Source organism: Acinonyx jubatus, chromosome C1, assembly GCF_027475565.1.
Source record: "Acinonyx jubatus isolate Ajub_Pintada_27869175 chromosome C1, VMU_Ajub_asm_v1.0, whole genome shotgun sequence".
NCBI lineage: Eukaryota > Metazoa > Chordata > Mammalia > Carnivora > Felidae > Acinonyx > Acinonyx jubatus.
The window spans coordinates 154,702,301-154,723,827 of NC_069381.1; the positions used below are offsets into that span (position 1 = coordinate 154,702,301).

At 41.4% G+C, this 21,527-nt stretch overlaps 1 protein-coding gene across 3 annotated transcripts in view; it reads right to left on the reverse strand.

Annotated features, from left to right (window-relative positions):
* STK39 (serine/threonine kinase 39) overlaps positions 1–4,226 on the reverse strand; it is a 313,579-nt gene extending 309,353 nt beyond the window's left edge. For 2 of the 3 annotated variants that reach the window (XM_053215228.1, XM_053215229.1), the window contains exon 1: positions 3,893–4,226. In XM_053215228.1, coding sequence (XP_053071203.1) covers positions 3,893–4,097 — 205 coding nt within the window. In that variant the 5' untranslated portion in view covers positions 4,098–4,226. Of the gene's footprint in view, positions 1–3,332; positions 3,676–3,892 lie in introns of those variants that run through there. The other variant, XM_053215231.1, reaches the window with a different exon arrangement.
* Between the last annotated feature and the right edge of the window lie 17,301 nt (positions 4,227–21,527).

A 21,527-nucleotide genomic window follows, 5' to 3' on the forward strand; every position in this document is an offset into this window, starting at 1 on the left:
TCCTAGAAAAACGACTGTGACCCAATGTAGCTCTCAACGTCCTCAAGATCCCTCTAGAGTATCCATAAAACCAGTTCTAATCCCTAAACCACAGAACCCGCACAAACTCTGAGAGCACAGAGTGAGGCAGAAGGTCTCTAAGGCTGCTGCTGGCAGGTCTCATTTTAGGAAAGGCTGCTTGAAAACCTGGCTGTATGCCCTATTGTCTGGGTTTGGGGAGATGCATCTGAATGGTTAAACAAAGCGTCACAGGAGAGAAATAAAGTATTCAGAGGAGCCCTCCATCAAACTATAGCTAGGATTCTCAGAACCAAAGTCTTTTGTTGACTGAGACCAAAAATTAAATGTATTACTTTTAGATCATTCTAAATGACCACTCAGGGCAAAATGAAGCAACCCTGAGAAACCAAATACAAAACTAAAGAAAGGCTTATCCTGCAAAAAATCTAAGGAAATCAAACTTACTCTGAGGCATAAGTCAGTTTAGGGTTTCTCTGAGAAAAATCAGCCAAGAAAACAGCCCCTGACGCCATTATCTGACTCAAATACAGAAACTGGTGTTGCAGCGACCACAGCTCTTTGCCAGAAAAGTTCCTTGAGGTTGTTCAATTCTACAACAGATGCCCAAGACAACATTTACACGATTCACTGTTCATTCTGTTCAACAAAGGTAATACCATTGACATCACCAACAAAGAAACGAATTTTTCAATTGTCTTATCGTTGGCTAACCCTGATAGTTCTAAAGAAACAATCTTAGGGTGGGATGAAGGGGAGAGGTAAGGAACAAAGGTTAATGAGGCTGAAGGGTATAAAGAGGCTAGAAAACCTCCCAAGAGCCATTCCTTATTTAGGAGACGAATATTTGAAATCTACTATGACAAGGGTATCGACGGCTAAAAGGAGGAACCTAATAACTTCACAACATTTTCAATCCCTCCAACAGACTTTACATCATTTCCAGGTCATGCATAAACTTCTGAACCAGATTAACCCTAAGAGCATTACAAATTGTCTATAGATCTTTTACAACAAAAGAACAGCAATGCCACAAGAAACCTTTATTTTTAGACCTGCAAAATCCTGTGTTTATTCTTCTAAAACAGGAGTCAAACAAATGAACCTGCTCTGTGTGGACTTTTGTAAACCTATTCTCTCATAATCCTGAGGCCCCAATCTCTGCGCAGAAGGAAATGAAGAAAAAGTGCTCTGTGCCACGCTGTAAAGTTAAAACACGGTGCCTCCCTTGGTCTTTTCTGCTCAGGGACATCCGAGCCTCCTGCTGGTCACAGCTCACATTGCTGGAGCCCTATCATATGACACCTGCCACACGGACAGGGGAGGCAAAGGCTCTCCACCCGCATTCATGTTGAAACTAGTTCAGTGTCTGAACTACTAACTCTCCTGCATGTAATGTTTAAGCAAAAGTGCTTAACCACAAGTTCACTTGTAATCACTCAACTAGCATTAAACACTAAATGGAAATGGGTTTATAATTCCCTATAAACATTAAGCTCTTGCAAAACCCTATTCCCGTGCTCTGATTTTTCAATAACATGGCCTCCACACAGACCACCTTTTAGTTGGAAAACAGACGAGATAAATTTAAAATGGAGAAAAGGCATGCCTACAGTCTGAATGTACAAAAATAGGGGTAGAAGTAATAAGCAGGTGTTTTTGCTCTCAAATTCCTTAGGTAAATTGACCAACCATAATTAACAATGCTGTTACTGCGAGCAGAGAGAAGCCCTGCACTTAATCCCTTCACTTAAATTAAGATTTTATTCATTAATTCACAAAACTAGTCAACTCAAAATACTATGATTTCAAAAGGCAAAGCCCACATTTTAACTCTAATAATTAACAAAATGACCAAATAAATTGATAAGTAAATTCTGGTGTTCCTGTGTTCCCCTCCCCCTTCCTTTGTGCTCTCCCAGTGCTCACACATCACATCTTCTAGAACCGAAGTCCTTGAGGGCAGGAACCATTTTCATTAACTTGTATGCTTCTGAACATCTAGCACAACGCTTGGGACACAGTAAGCCCTTAAATTTTGTGGCACAAATTAAAAAACAGGGGGTTACATGCTTGCTATGAAGCATGTAAAAGGAGAGGCAGAGGAGATCAGTCAATGTACTTTGCCTCAGGAGAAGCAAAAGGCTTCTCAAAGAAAATTCTCTCTAGCCTCGGGAACTGTGTGAGATTCACTACAAAGATGGGCACTCGGATGAGAGAAGCCTGTGCCCAGGCAATAAGGAATGTAAAACCATGTGTCACAGGACAGCAGCATACTCAGGGTACAATCAGTACAAGAAGAATAAGGGAAGGGGCAAGCCTGTTGAGGGCAGGCAGTAACACTGAAATACTGAAGGGGCTTATATGCCAGGTTAAAGCACTCTTCACTGAATAGGCTTTGAAAAGCCCTTAAGGTGATTTAATCCAGCCAATGACACAAAGACACATTCCTTGAGAATCTCTGGCCCAAAGTTGTTTAAAGTCTGGGTTTTCAAAGAATTTTATATAGAGATGTCTCTTTTAGATTATTTGAAGTTTTTATATCCTAGGTTACTGTTCGGCCCATCATTTTCTCATATATATGAAATATATGCGTATCTCGGTCTATGCTGTTTCATTCACACAGTGGCAGGTGATAAAGGCTCATTTAAACATCCAATGAAATTGTTTTAATTTTTTAAAGGGGGTGTGGAGAATTTTTTAAAAGAAAAGCAAATAATAATGATAACATAAATATCCGAAATTCCTTTTTCATCACAGTACTTAAACATCAAGATATGGGAAAACTACGTCCTAGCCCAGCCCCAGTAAGGTTAGAAGCTGAGGGTGCACTTTGCCTGGAGGCTTCCCCAACTAGGTTTAACAAGACTCTCAAAAAGGACGATCCGATAGGAACCGTTCTAAGTGAAGGGGTCAACACAAATCTCCTGGCCTTTCACGTGCTCGGCCTAAGGAAAAGTAATGCCGGCTTCTTGCCGTTGACTTTGCCAGGCTTTTAAAAATGTAAGATAAGGTGATATTTGTGAGCCGACTAGATGGCACCGAATGGCAGGAAGCAGATCACAGAAAGCCTCGGGTTTCATTCTTGCAGCTCGGCCCTGAACCAGAGGAAAGCACCGGCCCGGTGCAGGGCAGAAGGCCAGGGCGCCTGCTTTCCCCGGGCGGCCAGGCTGGGCGGCAGGCGGCGCGCCAGGGTACCGAGAGGCGGGTACCGGGGCGCGCCTGGCTGCAAGGCGGGCGCGGAGCAGCGGCTGCCAGGGAGGCCGGCATCCTCCCCAACCTCGGGAAAGAACCTGGGCCTCCGCGACTCCTACCTGGCCCCCTTACCCACGGCGTGAGGCCGCTGACAGGAGGCAAGGGCGCGGAGCTTTAAGAGCAGAGACGCGGCTGCGCCCGCAGAGTCCCCCAGGACGCGGCCCCCCGGGCGCAGCGCGGGGGCGCTGGAAGCCCAGGGCGGCGCCCCCGCAACCCCACCTCACCCGCGACTGCCTGCCTGCGTGGCCACCCGCCACGGGCTGCGGCCCCATCGCTCAGGAGGAGGGTGATGCGGCGGCTTTGCCGGTCCCCTGCTCCGCCGCCCCGGCGATCGGGAGATAAAAGTTTGCAGCATGCGGCTCGTCTGCAGTGCGAGTCACATCCGCCGCGCCGCCTCCTGCAGCACCAGCGCTCAGAGAACGAACAAATAAATTAAAAAAAAAAAAAAAAAAAAAAAAAATACTGTTGAAGCCGGTAGGCCCCGAAGCCGGCAGCTCTGCCTCCCGGGCGTGCATGCAGGCAAGCCCAGCATCCCGCACCCCCTCCCGCCCCCGGCCGCGCCTCCCTCCCGGCCTCGGCGCCCGGCCTGGGCCGGCCCCGCCGCGCCCGCCGCACTGACCGATAACCTCCTGCAGCTCGTACGCGTCCCTGCAGATGGGCCAGCCGACGGCCTGTGCCGCCGGGGCTGGGGCCGGAGCCGGCGCCGCGGGCGCTGCCGGGGCCGCCGCTGCTGTCGCGGCCGCGGGGGCCGCCGCCGCCGCTGTCACCGGGGCTGTCTGCTGGGGCTGCTGGACGTGCACGGGCGAGCCGCTCGGCTCCGCCATGATGCTGCCGGAGGAGAGCGGGAGGACGCGCCGGCCGGCGGACGACCTTCCACTTGAAACTTCCCTTCCCTCACCGCCGACACCTCTCGGCCGGCGCACGCCCTCCCCGTCCGCCGCGCCGCCGCCGCCGGAGCCAGCCACGAGGGGAGGGAGCGAGGGAGGCCGAGCCGGGCGGAGGGAGGAGGCAGCGCCGGCAGAGGCGGGGTGGGGAGGAGGTGGCGGCCGCCGCGCTCGCCGCGCGACCCGAGCCTCGTGCGCGCAGTTCTCTGCCTCCGCGAGGGGAACCGCCGCCCCGCCGCCCCGCCGCCCCCTCCCGCTCTGCTCGCGGCCGGGGAAGTTTCCACCGGAGGGCAGCAAGACGGGTTTGTGTTTGCTTTCGGGGCCCGCGTTCCAGACAATCAGGCTCTCCAGAAGATGCCCCCTGGGGACCCCGAGGGCGGGGTCGTTGAACCGCCGCCAGGTTCTCAGACTCAGAAGTCGCCTCTGCTAACGAGAACCTGAAGTTCATTTACAAGTTAGCGAGAGAGACACCTACACGCGGGCCGTTTGTAGGGCGCCAGTTAAAAAATAACCCAAGTTGTAACTTTCCTGCGCATTACCTGCCAATATCCCTTTCCCACCTTGTCTAATCTAATCGCAGCCCTTCTATTTTTTTTCTTAGTGAAACATGATTCCTTAGGTCGCTGGCTGTTCCCAGACTTTCTTCATTTGTTACCTACCGGCCGCCCGGATCCCAGGGAGGTGCTATAAGGGCCTGTGAAGTTAGAATTTTAAAAATGTTAGGGATTTGGACACTATTTCAAATTCTATACTCTTAATAGCATGCCACATTAACCCCTCTAGGGACAACAGATAGCAGGCATTTCTTTTACAGAGCATACTGTGTCTTAAATAAACTGCGTTGAAAACTCATGATTAATTGCTGCTTTTTTTCCAACACTGTCAAAATTACCTCATCTTTAAAACTGCTATGGTTTAACCATGAGTCTTCCTAATTATAGGTGTCGTATTTCACACTGAATGTTCCCTGTGTTCCCTTGGTAGTAATGACCAAGATTACACCATTCTTGTCTTAAGCAGAAACGGTGCAGTGAAGCAGTGGTCATATTGGTCATTTGGCCAAAATTGTGTAGTTTTCATGACAACTACTGAATAAATGAGTAAGAATAATGAGCATTATTTTAAAAAAAAAAAAGCTCTAAGAAAGATTGTGATACTTTGTTTTCTGTGTTTATACACAAAAAATCTCAAGTTTTTCTTCTAAAGATAATTGAGAGGCAACTCCAAAACTCATTGGGACGAATGTTATATGTCAAACACTGATATAAACTAGAATGAGCGATGCTTAATCTCTTACAGTATTATGGAACAGATGGGGTATAGCAACTATGGTACTCTGGTCTATAAGCAGAAATTTATGCTGAACTAAGAAAGTGTACATCTTTTATGCATGGGTGTTCAAAAACTGCCTATTGATTTTAATGCCTGTCAAGAAACAGACAACTTCATGAACAAGTAAATTCCAGGCCTCTGATGTTTTAAGTAATGAGGAAAAGGAAACAGGGGAGATCTCTGTATCTGCTCACCTTTTCAAGGGCTGCACCCAACCCCAAAGAACTTTTAAGGACTGCTTTTAAGGGAAAAGAAAAATAATTAAATGACTATGACCTCCATTTTTGTCATATGAATTTATATTTTGAATTTCAAATCATGAAGTGAGACTGTGAAGGCCAAGGAAAGTTCTTGGAACTTAATAGGAAAACATGATGCTGTCAGGATCAATAGCACAGATTTGAATCAAACACAGATCACTTAGTTTCCTGCAAAGAACAACTGTTCCATAGTCACATACCAGATATTTGTACCCAGACCACCACTTTCCAAATGGCTACCAGAATGACGACTTAACAAAGCTGATGACTCAGTGCATTCCCATCACTACCATGAGGAAATCAGTTTACAGAAGACTGTTTACTACCAGTGGCCTTTGGAATCATTTTTATATATGAAGAAAAGAACATGAATTATATTTTTAAATTATAAAATTATAAAAGCATTATATTAGAATTTTAAGTCAATATTTTCATAAACAATTGAGTAAAGTGGTACATAAAACTTAGAAATATGTGTATTTAAAAAGTACTCAACTGTGGAGCACCTGGGTGGCTCAGTTGGTTAATTAAGCATCTGACTTGGGCTCAGGTCATGCTCTCACCAGTTCGTGGGTTTGAGCCCCGCACCAGTCTCTCAGCTCTCAGCACAGAGCCGGCTTCAGATCCTCTGTCTCCCTCTCTCTCTGGCCCTCTCCTGCTTGCACTCAACTGATAGGCAATTTTTTTCCCCCTGAAAGCCTATTACTGAATTTAAACTGAATGATGGCAGGGGAGGAAGCCTTTAAAATATAAACAAGGTTTACTTCAGAACATAAAGAATACATTCAGTCAGAGACTTTAAAACATAGAAAAAATAAGAGTTTAAATGTTACTGAGCATTTGCAACTGCCTCATTATAAGTCAGAGTTTCTCAAGTTCAGCACTTAACGATATTTTGTGCCAGATAATTCTCTGTGTTGTAGAGATCTGTTCTCCTGGCCTCTATCACTAGATGCCAGTAACAACCCCCACTCTCAGTCATAACTGTGAAAAATCCCTCCAAATGTCCTCTGAAGAGCAAACTGCTGCCTTAGATGAACCGAATATATAAAATTTTCATCTTATAAACAGATTATTGTAGTAGTTATTTGCCTTACAAAGAGCTTATATAGGGGTTCAGTTATTTATTCATATATCCTGAAAGGGATCAGAATCTGCTACCCTAAAATAATGCCACTTTGGCATAAGGACTATTTTAAGCTGAAGGCAATAAAGAAACAACAGACACAGGAAGAGCTCTCTGCTCTCCCCTATCTGCCTGAAAGCAGGGAATAAATTTCCCTTTTGTAAATGGAATTTCCATTCATAAAGGAAATTTCCATTTGTAAAGGTGCCCCCTCTCCCATACCAGGAAGAAGAGAATGACTCTTATCACCGAGATGGCCCTGAAATGAGTCTACATGAACAATCTGTATCTATCATCAGTTTACCTTATGTATTTCCCAGTCACCTTCCCATGATTTACCCTTGCTAGAGGCCAAACCCCTTTTTCCCTTGTCAAACCACTTCTCCACAATTTATCACCCTTTGTTAAAATGGTATATAAGCCCCCCCCCCCCCCCCCCGGTTCTACTCATCCCTTCGGGTTATTCATCATGTAGTACTCACATATGTATGATCATTGCACATATGCAAACAAACTTTATTTTTTACTCATGCTAATCTGTCTTTTGTCAGTTCAATTTTCAGGCTTCCAGTTACTAAAGAAGTTCCTAGGAAGTTAGAGGAAGTTTTTTCCTCCTCTGCAGTCCTTTGAACATCTAAGAGAAGATGTGTAGTGTAATGGCCACAGCCTTGAAGAAAGTGCCAGAATCAAATCTTGCCCCCAACATGTTTTTTTTATTTCTGACTTTGGATTTATTAAACTAAGTCTCAATTTCCTCATTCACAAAATCAGCATCATAATAACTTCCTCGTGGGTTGTTACAACATAATCTGTAGGTAAGCAGCTCAGCAAAATGGCTGACACATAGTAAATGTTCAATAAAATGAAAACCCTCATTGATGTCCCCAACATCATTATTATTATCTGCCATGATTTGTAACAAAAAAATATATAGGAGAAAGATATGTAATAATGGCAATCATGAACTGTACAGAATATAAGCTCTCTGACAGCAAGAATTTTTGTTCCTTTGGTTCACTGCTGTTTCCCGGTGCCTGGAATAATATCTAGCACAGAATGTACTCAGTACATATTTGTTGAATGAATATAACACTTTTTAAATGTATAAAAACATGCTTTTAAACATCAGAATGAGTCAGCTATGTCAAGGGTGGATTACATGGGAGGAAACTGAAGGCGGAGAGACCTATTTGAAAGCCACTGCTATAGTCAAGTTAGACAAATATGCATGCGAATAAAGCTCATGATATTAAAGATAATGAGGAGGTAGATTTAAGAATTATTTGATGACAAATGAGGTTCCTTTAAAAATCAAATTGCCCCAATGCATTAAAAAAGTAGATGTACACAAGTACAATATATAAAAGGTCTTTAAAAAAATACATCTACTGAAGGAATGGGAGGCTGTTTTGATTGACAGATGGTATTTCTCTCGTGGGTAACCTGTAATCTACTGCAAAGTCACTGCCATTGCATGGTGGGAAAAGGCCAGATGTTCTTGGGTATGAAGAAAATCTATCACCGTATCTTTCATCTCCAACTCTTTCATACTTACTCTTTTAGTAACTGTGTTTGAGGGGAAAATTGTGGAAGAGCTGGATTTTAATTTAAATGATTCCTTCCAGGGGTGCCTGGGTGGCTCAGTTGGTTAAGTATCTGACTTCGGCTCAGGTCATGCTCTCATGGTTTGAAAGCTCAAGCCCCACATCAGGCTTTATGTTGACAGTTCAGAGCCTGGATCCTGTTTTGGATTCTGTGTCTCCCTCTCTTCCTCTTTCTCTGCCCCTCCCCAGCTCACACTCTGTCTCTCTCTCTCTCTCAAAAATAAATAAACATTTTTAAAAATAAAAAAAAATTAATGATTGCTTCCAGAGACAAGGATCCAATGTTTTTGAGTTAGGATGATGGCAAAGCATAGTAGAAAAGGAATAGGTTTAAGTCAGTAATAGCTGGATTTAAATATTTACTCTGCATTTACTAGCTGGCAGCTTAAACTCTCTGAGCCTATTTTTTTTTTAAATAGGGACAATCACCCCAGGATGATTGGGTGGCTGGAAGGATGAAATGAGCTGGTATGTGCAACACATCTGACCCACTGCACACACTAATGGCTCCAAAATTTTGGACTGGGAGGGATTCAAGGGTGATGGTGTCAGGGGAAGGTACATATTACAAGTTGAATTATATCCCCTAAAAAGATATATTGAATTCCTAAACCCCAATACTTGTGCATATGACCCTATTTGCAAATAGGGTGTTGGCAAATGTAATCTAATTAAATTAGGTCATTCTGGATTGGATTAGGTTGGGCCCTAATGACTGGTACCCTCATAAGAAGAGAAAATTTGGACCCAGAGATACAGATACACACAGGAAGAATGCCATGTAACCAAGGAGGCAAAGATTGGAGTAACAGGTCTATAAACTAAAGAATGCCAAAGATTATCAGCAGCAACCAGAAGCTAAGAGAGGTGCATGGAACAGATTCTCCCTTAGAGCCTCCAGTAGGAATCAACCCTGCCAATACCTTGATTTTGGACTTCTAGACTTCAGACTGTGAGAGAATACACTTCTGTTATTTTAAGCCACTCAGTTTGTGGTACTTTGTTAAAGCAGCCCTGAGGAGCCAATATAGCAGGATTACAGGATCTGTTCTTTAGCCAACTGCATTTTATTTGGACCCACTTTAGCAAAGAGCACTAATGGAAATTAGCCACTCTGGAGCCACCACACTACCCAAACCCTGGACTCTACACCTTGTTTTTAATATTACTTTCAACAAATTCTGCGGAGTAAATATCTGAATGGATTCTTGGCAGAGATATCAAATGTCCATCTGAAAAATGCATTCAAGAATATATGAACCTTTCCAACTTTGAAGACCTTTCCCACTTAGCATACTGATAGAGGTGTCATGCTCTTTCCACTGACCCAGCTGATGCTATCTATCATCTGAAGTCCAGAACTGGTGTGATTCTATTTTATTAGGTTTAACACAATTTAGTGTTAAGATGTCATTACTGCTTATTTCCATGCCATAAGTGGAAAGAGAGGCTTAAATCTATTTTAAGTTGAATTATTGTAAAGACACTGCTTTTTAAATTCATCATATGTGATTAAGAAATTAAACTTACATGAATTAGAACTTACATGTGTTTTCATTATTTCCCAACCAGCTCTTGAAATTGACTTTCTATTGCATTTTATATTACAGACAAAATTGCTCTGGTGACAGTGAATGCCTCTTCATTAATCTCAGAGGTTTCTGCCATGATACAAAGGTTTCTGGTCCTAATAGAGAAAGGTCTTACCAGAAGCCCTAATCTCTGTACCACAGGGGGAGACCTCCATATTTAGTAAGGTTTGTCCTTTTCTAAAGCATCCAAAGGCATTATGGTAAATCTGTGCTGCATACATATTTCTTTTATGATGCAATCTTCCTAAAACCTGATAGTCCTATCCGAGGCAGAATGACATTAAAATGTAATTAAAAGCAATTTGATTCTGTAGTGCTGACTCTGTTGAAGAATATCAAATAGGAATCCCATTCATTACAGAAAACAGTATTTTCTGAAAATATTTTGTTCATCCCTCTCACCTTCAGATTTTCCCAAACACCAAAGATATTCTCAATGCCTCTCTCTTCTTATTAAAAAATCCTCCCACCAAAACTATCCACAAACCCTGAACATTCTTCCATCTCTGCCTCTCTGGCCTCCCTGCCAGGCTCAGATCTTTATCGGGAGCAATATCTCGGGTTACATGCAGTCTGAGACAAAGGAGGGCCAGGGGCTGCCCTGGCTTGTAAGGAAGGGTATGTAATAACATACTTGTAATTTAACTTATTAATATTCTTTCATTCAGTAAATACATTTCTAGGGACTATAATTTGCATGGCACTTTGCCAAACACTGTAGGAAAATAAAAGACAAAACTACTTACTCCCTTAAGAATTGTAGAACCCACAGGGCTCCTGGGTGGCTCAATCTGGTTAAGCATTTGACTTCAGCTCAGGTTGTCATCTCACGGTTTATGAGTTCGAACCCCATATTGGACTCTGCACTGACAGTGCGGAGCCTGCCTGGGATTCTCTCTCTCTCTCTCTCTCTCTCTCTCTCTCTCTCTCTCTCTCCACCCTCTCTGCCCTCCCCAACTTGCTTGGGCATGTGCATGCACTCTCTCAAAATAAATAAACTTAAAATTTTTTTTTAAATGTTTCTTCATTTTTGAGAGAGAGACAGAGCGCAAGTTGGGGAGGGGCAGAGAGAGAAGAAGACAAAGAATCCGAAGCGGGCTCCAGGCTCTGTGCTTCAGCACAGAGTCTGACATAGGGCTTGAACCCACGAACCATGAGATCATGACCTGAGCTAAAGTCAGATGCTTAACCAACAGAGCCAACCAGGCGCTGCTAAATAAATAAACTTAAAAAAAATTTTTTTTAAGAATTGTATAACCCATAAAATCCCACTTAATCCAATGTCCAATCTTCCAGGGCCCTAGCTACCCACTAAAGTTACCAAAACATGTGAACAGCTAGAGATCATAGAGATGTAATATGATGGGTCAGTTTGCTGATTAAAATAAATGACTTCTTCTGTTCTTGACTGACAAAGTCTAAACAACAACAACAACAAAGCCAAACCATGCCCTTTTAGTGCTAAACTCAAGGATCCTAAGAAAAATGGCAGGAAACGGCAAGAAAACGAAAACGAAGATCCGACTAAAGAGAGGAGAGAGCAGAAGGACAAGTGGATGTTAGAGGTGGCTAGAGATACTTGAAGAGGTAGATGCCTTTGAAATTCAGCAGTTAGGAGAAAAGGACAGGCTTGAGGAAAGAAAAGAATGATGATGGAAGGAAGTTCAGTATCAGGGGCCAGAACTACATCAAAGGAGACACAGTCCAGGTGCAAGCACATATGTCTACACAGTGTGAGCAGTGGGACCATGTCACGCCGAAACAGCGCTGGCCCAGCACGGCATGCTGTCACGCCAGAAAGCTAGCCCCATGTTGCCAGATCTTCCGGTTGTTTCAAGAGAAGCCAACAAATCTGATTTCATGTGAAATTTTTCAGTTTTTAAATACTGGCCCAATTTTAGAAAATGCTGCACAGAATCTGATACCATATACATAATGTTTAAAAACAAGAAAACACTAAACAGAGTCTTCGAATAAGTACACATTCAGTGAAAGATGGATCAGAATAATAAACTCCAAACTCAGGGTAGTCATTACCTCTGGACAGAGTAGTTGGGGGAAAGGCACACAAAGGGCTTCTATGGCATCTGTAATGTTTTATCTCTTCAATAAAAATCTGCAATAGAGCAAAATGATAAGATTTGTTAGACTGGATGGAAGGTCCATGAGTTTTTATTACACTAGTATCTCTACTGTACGTTTGAAATAGTTCACAGTTATGAAACAATAATACTGTGCAGGTCAACCACTTGTAGTCCACATCAGACCAGGAGAGTACCCTTTTATGCCATGTTTCAGAGAACTGAGCCCATGTTCAGGTTAGGCCAGGGCATAAAGTACAGATGATCCAGGTGGTTTTCAGTCTGGTTGGGCATCAGAATCACCCGTGCAGCTTGTTAAAAGTCTTCAGGCCTGGGGGTACCTGGGTGGCTCAGCTGGTTAAGCATCCAATGAGTCTCGGTTTTTGCTCCAGTCATGATCTCACTGTCAGACTCTGCGTTGACAGTATGGAGCCTGCTTGGGATTTTCTCTCTCCCTCTCTCTTTCTGCTCCCCCACCCCTCAAAATAAGTAAATAAACTTCAAAAAAAAAAAAAAAACTCTTCAGTCCTGAGTGTCACCTATACTCTACTAAACCACATAGCCCACAGGTAGAAATTGGGCATCTAGGTATTCTAATGTGCAGTCCAAGTTGCAAATAACTGTGATCACCCAGAGAACACCACTGTGACACAGGAAAGCCACAATAACTAGAAAAGCACCAGAGCTGGGGGGTTTCCAGCAAGGTGACAACTTGAAAAGGCTCAAAGGTCACTGATGGTTTTCCTGAATTAGACGTGACAACAAATAATCAAAGCAAAATACCAATTTAAAAGGACTAAGTGTTTTTGAAATAAGAACTGTTGAAATAGTAAATATTTTTAAAAATATTTTCATTGAGGAGAGCCTGGGTGGCTCAGTAGGTTAAGCCTGCGTCTCTTGGTTTCGGTTCAAGTCTTAATCTCATGGTTTTGTGAGTTCAACCCGCTTGGGATTCTCTCTCTCCCTCTGTCTCTGCCTTGTCCCCACTCACGCTGTCTCTGTCTTTCTCAAATAAAGAAATAAACTTAAAATATTATATTTTCATTGAAAGGAAAGGGTTAGAATAAAATAATATTCAGCGCATTATTTTAAAGAAAAAAACTATGTATGTACCGTGCAGAAGCTTTGCACACAGGACGGTGGAATAATGGAATGATGAATGAGACACATCCCTGCTCTCAAAGGAGCTTAAGATCTGATGGGACAGACAGACATGTAAACAAAGAATAAATCCTTTGGGGACAGGGAAACTGGTCACATGTACAAAACTGTAGTTTTGCCTCAAAAACTCCATAACTAGACATTGAAGTTATTGGGCCACAGGGTCCAATTCTCTGGTGGCTTGGGTTTGGTGGAGAGACCCCTGACGCTGGGGGAGAAGAGCAGAAGTGAGAGGAAGAGCCATTCAAAACAATTTAGACTTCAGATGGTATTAATATATGAAGGGCTCAAAAATGATAAGTTTTGAAAGAATGTTCTCATAAATTTATCAGATTTACCCACAAAAATTAAGCTTTTACCTTCATTTAAATACAGGGTTTTTTTCTTTCACAAAAGAAGACTTCATTGTGACTTTCTGTTTCAGAAACCCGCATGTGAATGAATCATTGAGTGAATGAATGAAATGTTAACCCTCATAACAAAAATAACTTTGGATCATAATATATTGCTTCAGGGTCATTTTCAGGAATGTCTATAATACCTTTCACAACACTAACAATGACCATGGCGTTCAGAGACACTGTGCCAGGCATTTTAGTTATATTCTATCAGTTGATCTTCCTCTAAGACCTGAGGATGTCGATCACATGTTACACATTTTTATAGATGGAGAAACTGAAGGTCATAATGGTTAAGTTAGTTAAGCTATACCCTAATCTAGTTTATCTGTAGCAGAGCCAGGATTCAAATCTGCTCTGTTCAGAGGCGACTCAGTGGCTCAGTCAGTTGAGCGTCTGACTCTTGATTTCAGCTCAGGTCATGACCCCAGGGTCCTGGCATCAGGCCCAGCCTTGGGCTCTGTGCTGAGTGTGGGGCCTGCTTAAGATTCTTTGTCTCTCTCTCTCTCTCTGCCCCTCTGACCCTCTCCCTAGTTTGCTCACGATCATGCTTTCTCAAAAAAAAAAAAAAAAAAAAAAAAAATTACCAGATCTGCTCCATCCAACTCCTAAGTCAGAAGGTTAAACTTTGCACTATATCCCTCCAGCTCCTGACAAGGCATTTTTGCCATTAATACATTAAAACTTTAAACAAAATTTTATTAACTAAATTTAATTACAATTCAACTTTAAAATAACTGCTGATGTGTAATGCAGTTTAATACCATTTAAAGCCATAAAATAAGGCTGTAGATAGCCAAGAAACAATTACCAAGAATGGAATATTCCTTCGTAAAACAATAATTTTTGGCAATTTTGAGTTTGGAGACAAGTATTCCATATGTGCCTCTATTCCTCCATCCAAATATTAATAAATAGTACATCTAAAACTACCTTTGTGTGCCATCAATAATACTCTGTGAACAATGGCCATTGTTAATCTGTGTCTTTAAAATGTGAAAGTAACCATTAGTTTGAATAATCAATATAAATAATTTATTAATTTGGTCTTCACATCAAGTAAAAGCTGTATGACAGTATTTCATGGTCCATTAACTAAATGGAGCAGTTAATTCAGTCAAGTGGTGAATAATTTTCAAATCAATTGTTCCTCAAATATAAAGGATAGTGGTATATATAAGCAATTCAAGAGACTAGAAAAGGCTAGGTGATATTATAGACCTTTGAAACATCTTTCAGTCGATAACCCAATAATTTTTTTCATCTTTATTAGTTTCAATCTTTTAAAATGGCATTAAAATATTAAAGAAGATTTTAGAAAAAAAAACAGAATTTCTTGTGTCATTGTCAAGTCACTTAGTGCACACGTTATTTGGATATTGAGAATCACAGCACGCTTACTGTTCTGTGACTGAGTTCTCAAAACAGGTCTGTCACTACTTATCCAACTGGGTGCATTAAAAAAAAGGGCATTATTTTTTCCTCCTTCATGAAAATGCATGGCCTATTTAGTACTTCCCTTACTGTACAGATTTAAGTCAGCAAGTGAAATACTGACCATACCAAGAAAGAGCATATGGAGATAACATCACACTGAGAAAATGTTATTTTATTGGCACAAATATTTTCTTAAAAAGTAGCAAGAATATTTATTGTGAAATGAAAAGCAGCAATCCTGTAACCCAAAAGTTTCACACATCTATTGACAGAACTAGAACATTTGCTTTTTCCAATAAGCAATTAACATTGGGAATAGCAGCTGATAATAAACTTAAATTACAAAAGAATGTCATTAAAAAATATTTTCCTTTTGAATTCGTATTACACGTACATGTTACAAAAATTTTAAGGTAGAAGGGGTATATAATGAAAATTACATCTCCTTCTTCCCCTTATCTTCCACCCAGGTGGGCTTCTTTCCTAGAAATAACTATTATTACCTCCTCCTTGCATCCTTCAAGAGTTACTCTATGCATATGCAACTATAGTAATATATTATTTTCTCCTCAACAGCAATACATACTGATCCACAGCCCCTCTTTTCTCACTTAACAAATGTTGGAAAAGGTCTCATGGAGTCTTTTTTTTTTCTGAAGACCAAAGTCGACAGTGTCCATCTTTTTTCTTACTGAGACATCTTTTGCATCCACTAAGATGCAATATTGAATTTGATACATTCTGAGGATTGAATGCAGGAGTATAACCACTTCCTAAAGCAAGACATAGAACATTGCATAATTCTTTTTTTTTAATTTTTTAAAATGTTTCTTTATTTTTGAGAGAGATAGAGCATGAGTGGGGGAGGGGCAGAAAGAGAGGGAGACAGAATCTGAAGCAGACTCTAGGCTCCGAGCTGCCAGCACAGAGCCCGACATGGGGCTTGAACTCATGAACCGTGAGATCATGACCTGAGCCAAAGTTGGGTGCTTAACTGACTGAGCCATCCAGGCACCTCTCATAATCATTATTCTTAAAAATTTTTTTTTAATGTTTATTTATTTTTGAGACAGAGAGAGACAGAGCGCGAGTGGGAGAGGGGCAGAGAGAGGGAGACACAGAATCTGAAACAGGCTCCAGGCTCTGAGCTATCAGCACAGAGCCTGATGCAGGGCTTAAACCCACGAACCGTGAGATCATGACCTGAGCTGAAGTCAGACGCTTAATGAACTGAGCCACCCAGGAGCCCCTCTTCTTAAAAGCTAATTAATATTCCATTGCATGGATGTGCCATGATTAATTTAACCAGATCTTTATTGATGGATTCTTTTGCTATTCTAAACACAACTGCAGTGAATAATATGCACACGTATGATATTGCATGTGTCTGACTGTACCTATAGGAAAATTCTTAGAAGTAGGATTGCCGCATCAAAGAGGATGTACATTTTTAATTTCAAAGGATATTGACAAATTACTTACCATAGGGCTTGTACTAATTTTCACTCCTGCTAATGATGTATGATGACTCCTTTTTAGTATACTGTGGTTATTGAACTGTCTGATCTTGGCCCATCTGGTAGGTGGGAAAAAAATGTGATTTTAGCTTTAATTTTGTTTCTCTCCTGGCACCTGGGTGGCTCAGTCAGTTGGGCATCCGACTTCAGCTCAGGTCATGATCTTGTTGTTCCTGAGTTCCAATCCCATGTTGGGCTCTGTGCTGACAGCTCAGAGCCTGGAGCCTGCTTCAGATTCTCTCTCTTTCTCTCTGCCCCTCCTCCACTAGCTCTCGCTCTCGCTCTCTCTCTCTCTCTCTCAAAATATGAATAAACCTTAAAAATTTTTATTTTGTTTCTCTCATTTGGAGTGACGCTGAGCATCTTCTTCTGTGTTTAAGAGCCATGAAACAGCTTCACTCCAAAAGAAAATTTGAGCAAAAGGAAAGGTGCTGTGAAGATTAGCCCATGCATTTGTGGTGATGAACAGTAACAGAGAAGACCTGACATTTATTCTGACCTTTCAAGAGAAGCTGGACAAAGTAATGTTTTTTTTTTTTTTTGAGGACAACAGAAAACTTGAGGAAACCTGATATTTTCAGTAGGACCTGAAGAGAAGATGCCAAAATCTTAAATGGAAAATTCCAAGAAACCAAACATCTAAGAAAGTATGCCTGACTGAATCACAAATGAAGACAATGCTAATTTGTTTCTTCGACATAAATGGTATTGTCCATGCTGAATTAATCTTCAAGGTCAAACAGTCAGGCAGGCTTATTATGCAGAAATTCTAGAACATTTGTGGGATTGTGTTCTGCACAAATCATTGCTTGATCATCCATTTATTCACTACACTTTGCTCTGAAAAACTGGCTGGTTTTTAAAATCAGAGCAACTCTAAAGGCAAAAAGCACGCCTTAAAAGAAAAGAAAACTTGCCACTGAGGATATCTGAAAGAGTGTGACTCCAGTTCTAATGGCAATTCCAAAGGAAAAGACTCAAAATACTTGGGGCAATCCTTGAAGTAACTATATAGCTCCCAATGTGATTTATATGAAGGGAACAACACTCCTTTAAATTTAGAAGTTTTTATTTTAAATTGGTTCTATTACTAGATAATTACATCATTTTGCCATCCTAATCCATCAGGCAGGTTTACTTAAAATCCTTCAGCTACCCTCTCCCCCTCCAGTAAAGTACTTCATGGAACAATAGAGCAACAAAAAGAACATTATTATTTAATTATTAGACTCTCACTTATTAGGTGCAAACTATTAACTTGTTTCTTTTTTTCTGGGCCTCAGTTTTTCTCTTCTGTTAAGTTCAGATAACAGATTGTACTAGCCCAATTAACTAACAAAGTCTCTCAATAAATGACGTATAGTAGTCTCAATAAATGCTGATTCTCTTCCCCCTCCTCTGAATTAGGCGTTATTGATAGACCCAGAAACAACAATTAAAAACAAAACTTGGGTGCCTGGGTGGTACAGTCAGTTAAGTGTCCAACTCTTGATCTTGGCTCAGGTCATGATCTCATGGTTCATGAGTTTGAGCACTGTGCTGATGGCACAGAGCCTGCTTGGGCTTCTGTCTCTCCTTCTCTCTGCCCCTATCCTGCTTGGGCACGCTTTCTCTCTCTCTCTTAAAATAAATAAATTAACTTTTAAAAAATACCTAAAAACCAAAACTCCTGAGATTTCAAAAGCTGGTTATGAAAAACAGGTTTCAAATTAGGAAGCATTTTCTTTTACCAACACCATAATCAAAAAGCAAAACCTTAAGTTGGACACTTAAGGAAAAATATGTATACAGATATATTGGCAGAGCTCATTTGCAAAGAAAAGAATACATCTAGCTAGTTATAAGGTAAGGTATTTATTGCAGGATACTAAAAGATTTCCAGATCTTGGGGAAGGAATAAAAGGACTGTGTCTGTGTTGAACTTTTAGAAAAGATTCCCATAGTTACATTGCAGTAATGGGGCCCTATACTGGGTTGAATGTAACCCCCCCAATTCATGTCTACCTGAAACCTGTAAATGTGGCCTTAGTTGGAAATAAGATCTTACAGATACAATCAAGATACAATCAAGATAAGATGAAGTCGTTCTGCACTAGAGTGGGCCTTAATGGAATGACTGGTGTACTTCAAAGAAGAGAAAACAGAAGACACACAGACACATGTGAAACCAGAGACTGAGATGAGCATGATGCATCTGCAAGCCAAGGAATGCCAAGAATTACCAACAAGAACTAGAAACTTCTAAGCAAGGAAAGAGTGCCCTTAGAGCCTTCAGAAAGAGCATGGCCCTGTTGACAGCTTGACTTCAAACTTCTAGCCTCCAGAACTGTAAAAGAATATACTTCTGGTGCTTTAAGTCACTCCAGTTTTGTGCTACTTTGTTATGGCAGCCTTAGCAAACAAATATGGACACCAGAGAGCTGCCGAATCTTCCATAGCTGGGGACCCTCTAGTTCCAGAACCACTCTTCTACTTCTGTAGCTAATAAGCCTTCAAGATGAGGAAACCAACAGGATTGGAACCTGCCATGTTCAGGAAGTTGTCACCACTGCTATGGGCTCCAGAAATGTGCCACACCTACTAGGAACAATCCCCACCTCCTATGAAGACATCATGGAAAGGTCCTTGAATGGTGGAACCTTAGCTAAAACTCCCACAAAAAAAGCAAGTGTCTTTATTGTTGTTTTTGACAATGAGAGAGGGGGAAATAATGCAGCAGAAGTACAGCCTGTGCCTCATAGTGGCAAGTGCACCTGACTGGTTGATCCTAAGTCACCCCCAGAACCCTGCCTGCAAGGGAGTCTGGGAAGTACACTTACTAGTTTTCAGTCTCCACAGTACAGGAAAATGGGATAAATGTTAAGTATCAACCCACCATACGTACTGCAGAGAGTTCATTGAATTCTTCCTTGAATTCAGAAATTACCAGCATTAGATTTATTAAATCACTTAATTTCCTGGACCTCAGTTAATCTATATAAAACTAAGATTGGAGGTCATCTTCAAGGTACACTCCACATTTTAAAATTCTGAATTTTTTTTTGAAGCAAAGAAAACTTTATTGTCAGAAAAGCAACCAAATAAGAAGGCAGGGGATCATTCCCTAAGTTGCTTGCCCTGTTGAGCCTCAGGACACCTTGTATATGTTGGGGGAAGGAAGTGAATACATGAGAGAAGCATGAGGGTTCCTTAAAACCTTGAGAAGGGTGTCTTGCAACAATCTGGAGGTATGCATTCTTCCAGACAATGAGGACCTTTTGGGACCTGATACAGTCAGGTATGTCAGATATAAAATTCTGAATTTTTAAAAAAAATTTTTTTAATGTTTATTTATTTTTGACAGAGAGAGAGGTAGAGCATGAGCAGGGGAGGGGCAGAGAGAGAGAGGGAGACACAGAATCCAAAGCAGGCTCCAGGCTCTGAGTTATCAGCACAGAGCCCATCATGGGGCTTGAACCCACGAACTGCGAGATCATGACAGGAGCCGAAGTTGGACACTCAACCGACTGAGCCACCCAGGCGCCCCTAAAATTCTGAATTTTTAAACTACATATAAATCTGTACACACAAATATACCTTTCTCCGTATATATATCCACACAGTTTTCTAGACTTTCTTGAGAAAATAGAATTTACAGCATTTCTATGCTAACACCATGTAAACGTCCAATTGGCTGGAGTTCAAAGGGATGCCTACAGTAGATTTACAGTTTGAAGGAGAAGAATTTGTATAAAGGTGTGTGTGTGTGTGTGTGTGTGTGTGTCTGTGTGTCTGTGTGTCTGTGTGTATGTTTGTGCATACATATGTGAATGTACTGTTCACATAAATTCAACTAAATTTTCTCATGACTAAAATTTCTTGTGATAAGGTTGAAGCAAACTGGCAGAAATTCAATACAAATAGTTGAGACTGACAACATATTGGACTCTGCTTGATGTTTTTGTCTGGTTTTGAATTCTTTTCTTTAATTTTTTTTTAATGTTTATTTTTGAGAGAGACACACAGACTGTGAGCAGGGGAGGGGCAGAGAGAAAGGAAGACACAGAATCTGAAGCAGTCTCCAGGCTCCAAGCTGTCAGCACAGAGCCTGTTGCAGAGCTTGAACTCACGAACTGTGAGATCATGAACTGAGCTGAAGTTGGATGCTTAACCAGCTGAGCCACCCAGGCGCTCCAATGGTTTTTAATTCTTACGTTGGCTTCCCGTTTTCTTTTTTTCTAACTAAAATGAGTCAAGCCTATGAAACTTTGCATGACTGAGGTTTTCCAGATCTTAAACAAGAAATAACAAGTTGTGGAAATGCCTTATCATGTTGAGTAACTAGCATAAAAGTAATATTTTCATTAACTTTATAATTAATTACTTATGAGTTGGTTGGTTGCTTATAATTTAATCACTAATTGATTTTTATACTAGACAGAGATCTTTACATACTATTCTTACCCTTAGCATTCAGTATCTGTTTATAAAATAGAGACTAGTATTCAGTGTTAATAGATTTGCAAAAATGACCACAAATTATTCTATTCCCAAGGTATCCAAACACCTTCATGATGTGACTTCTCAGCTCCTTCCATTAACAGGTAAAGTCTCCTCCTACCTCCAGAATCTGGACTGGTTTTCTGACGTGGTTTGGCCAATGAACTGCTTTCAAGGCAATGTGTGATAGTTTCATCAGAACCTCAAGAGTCCTTGCACACTTCTACTACCTCTGTTGGAAACCCACCAAGTGATTATGTGACTTACCCCTGGGCTAGTCTGCTAGAGGGTAAGAAACAACATGAAAGAGTGCCAAGACACCCCAGCCAACAAACAGCCACCCCAACCAATCTGGCAGCTGGTACAGTCAAATGAGTTAGCCC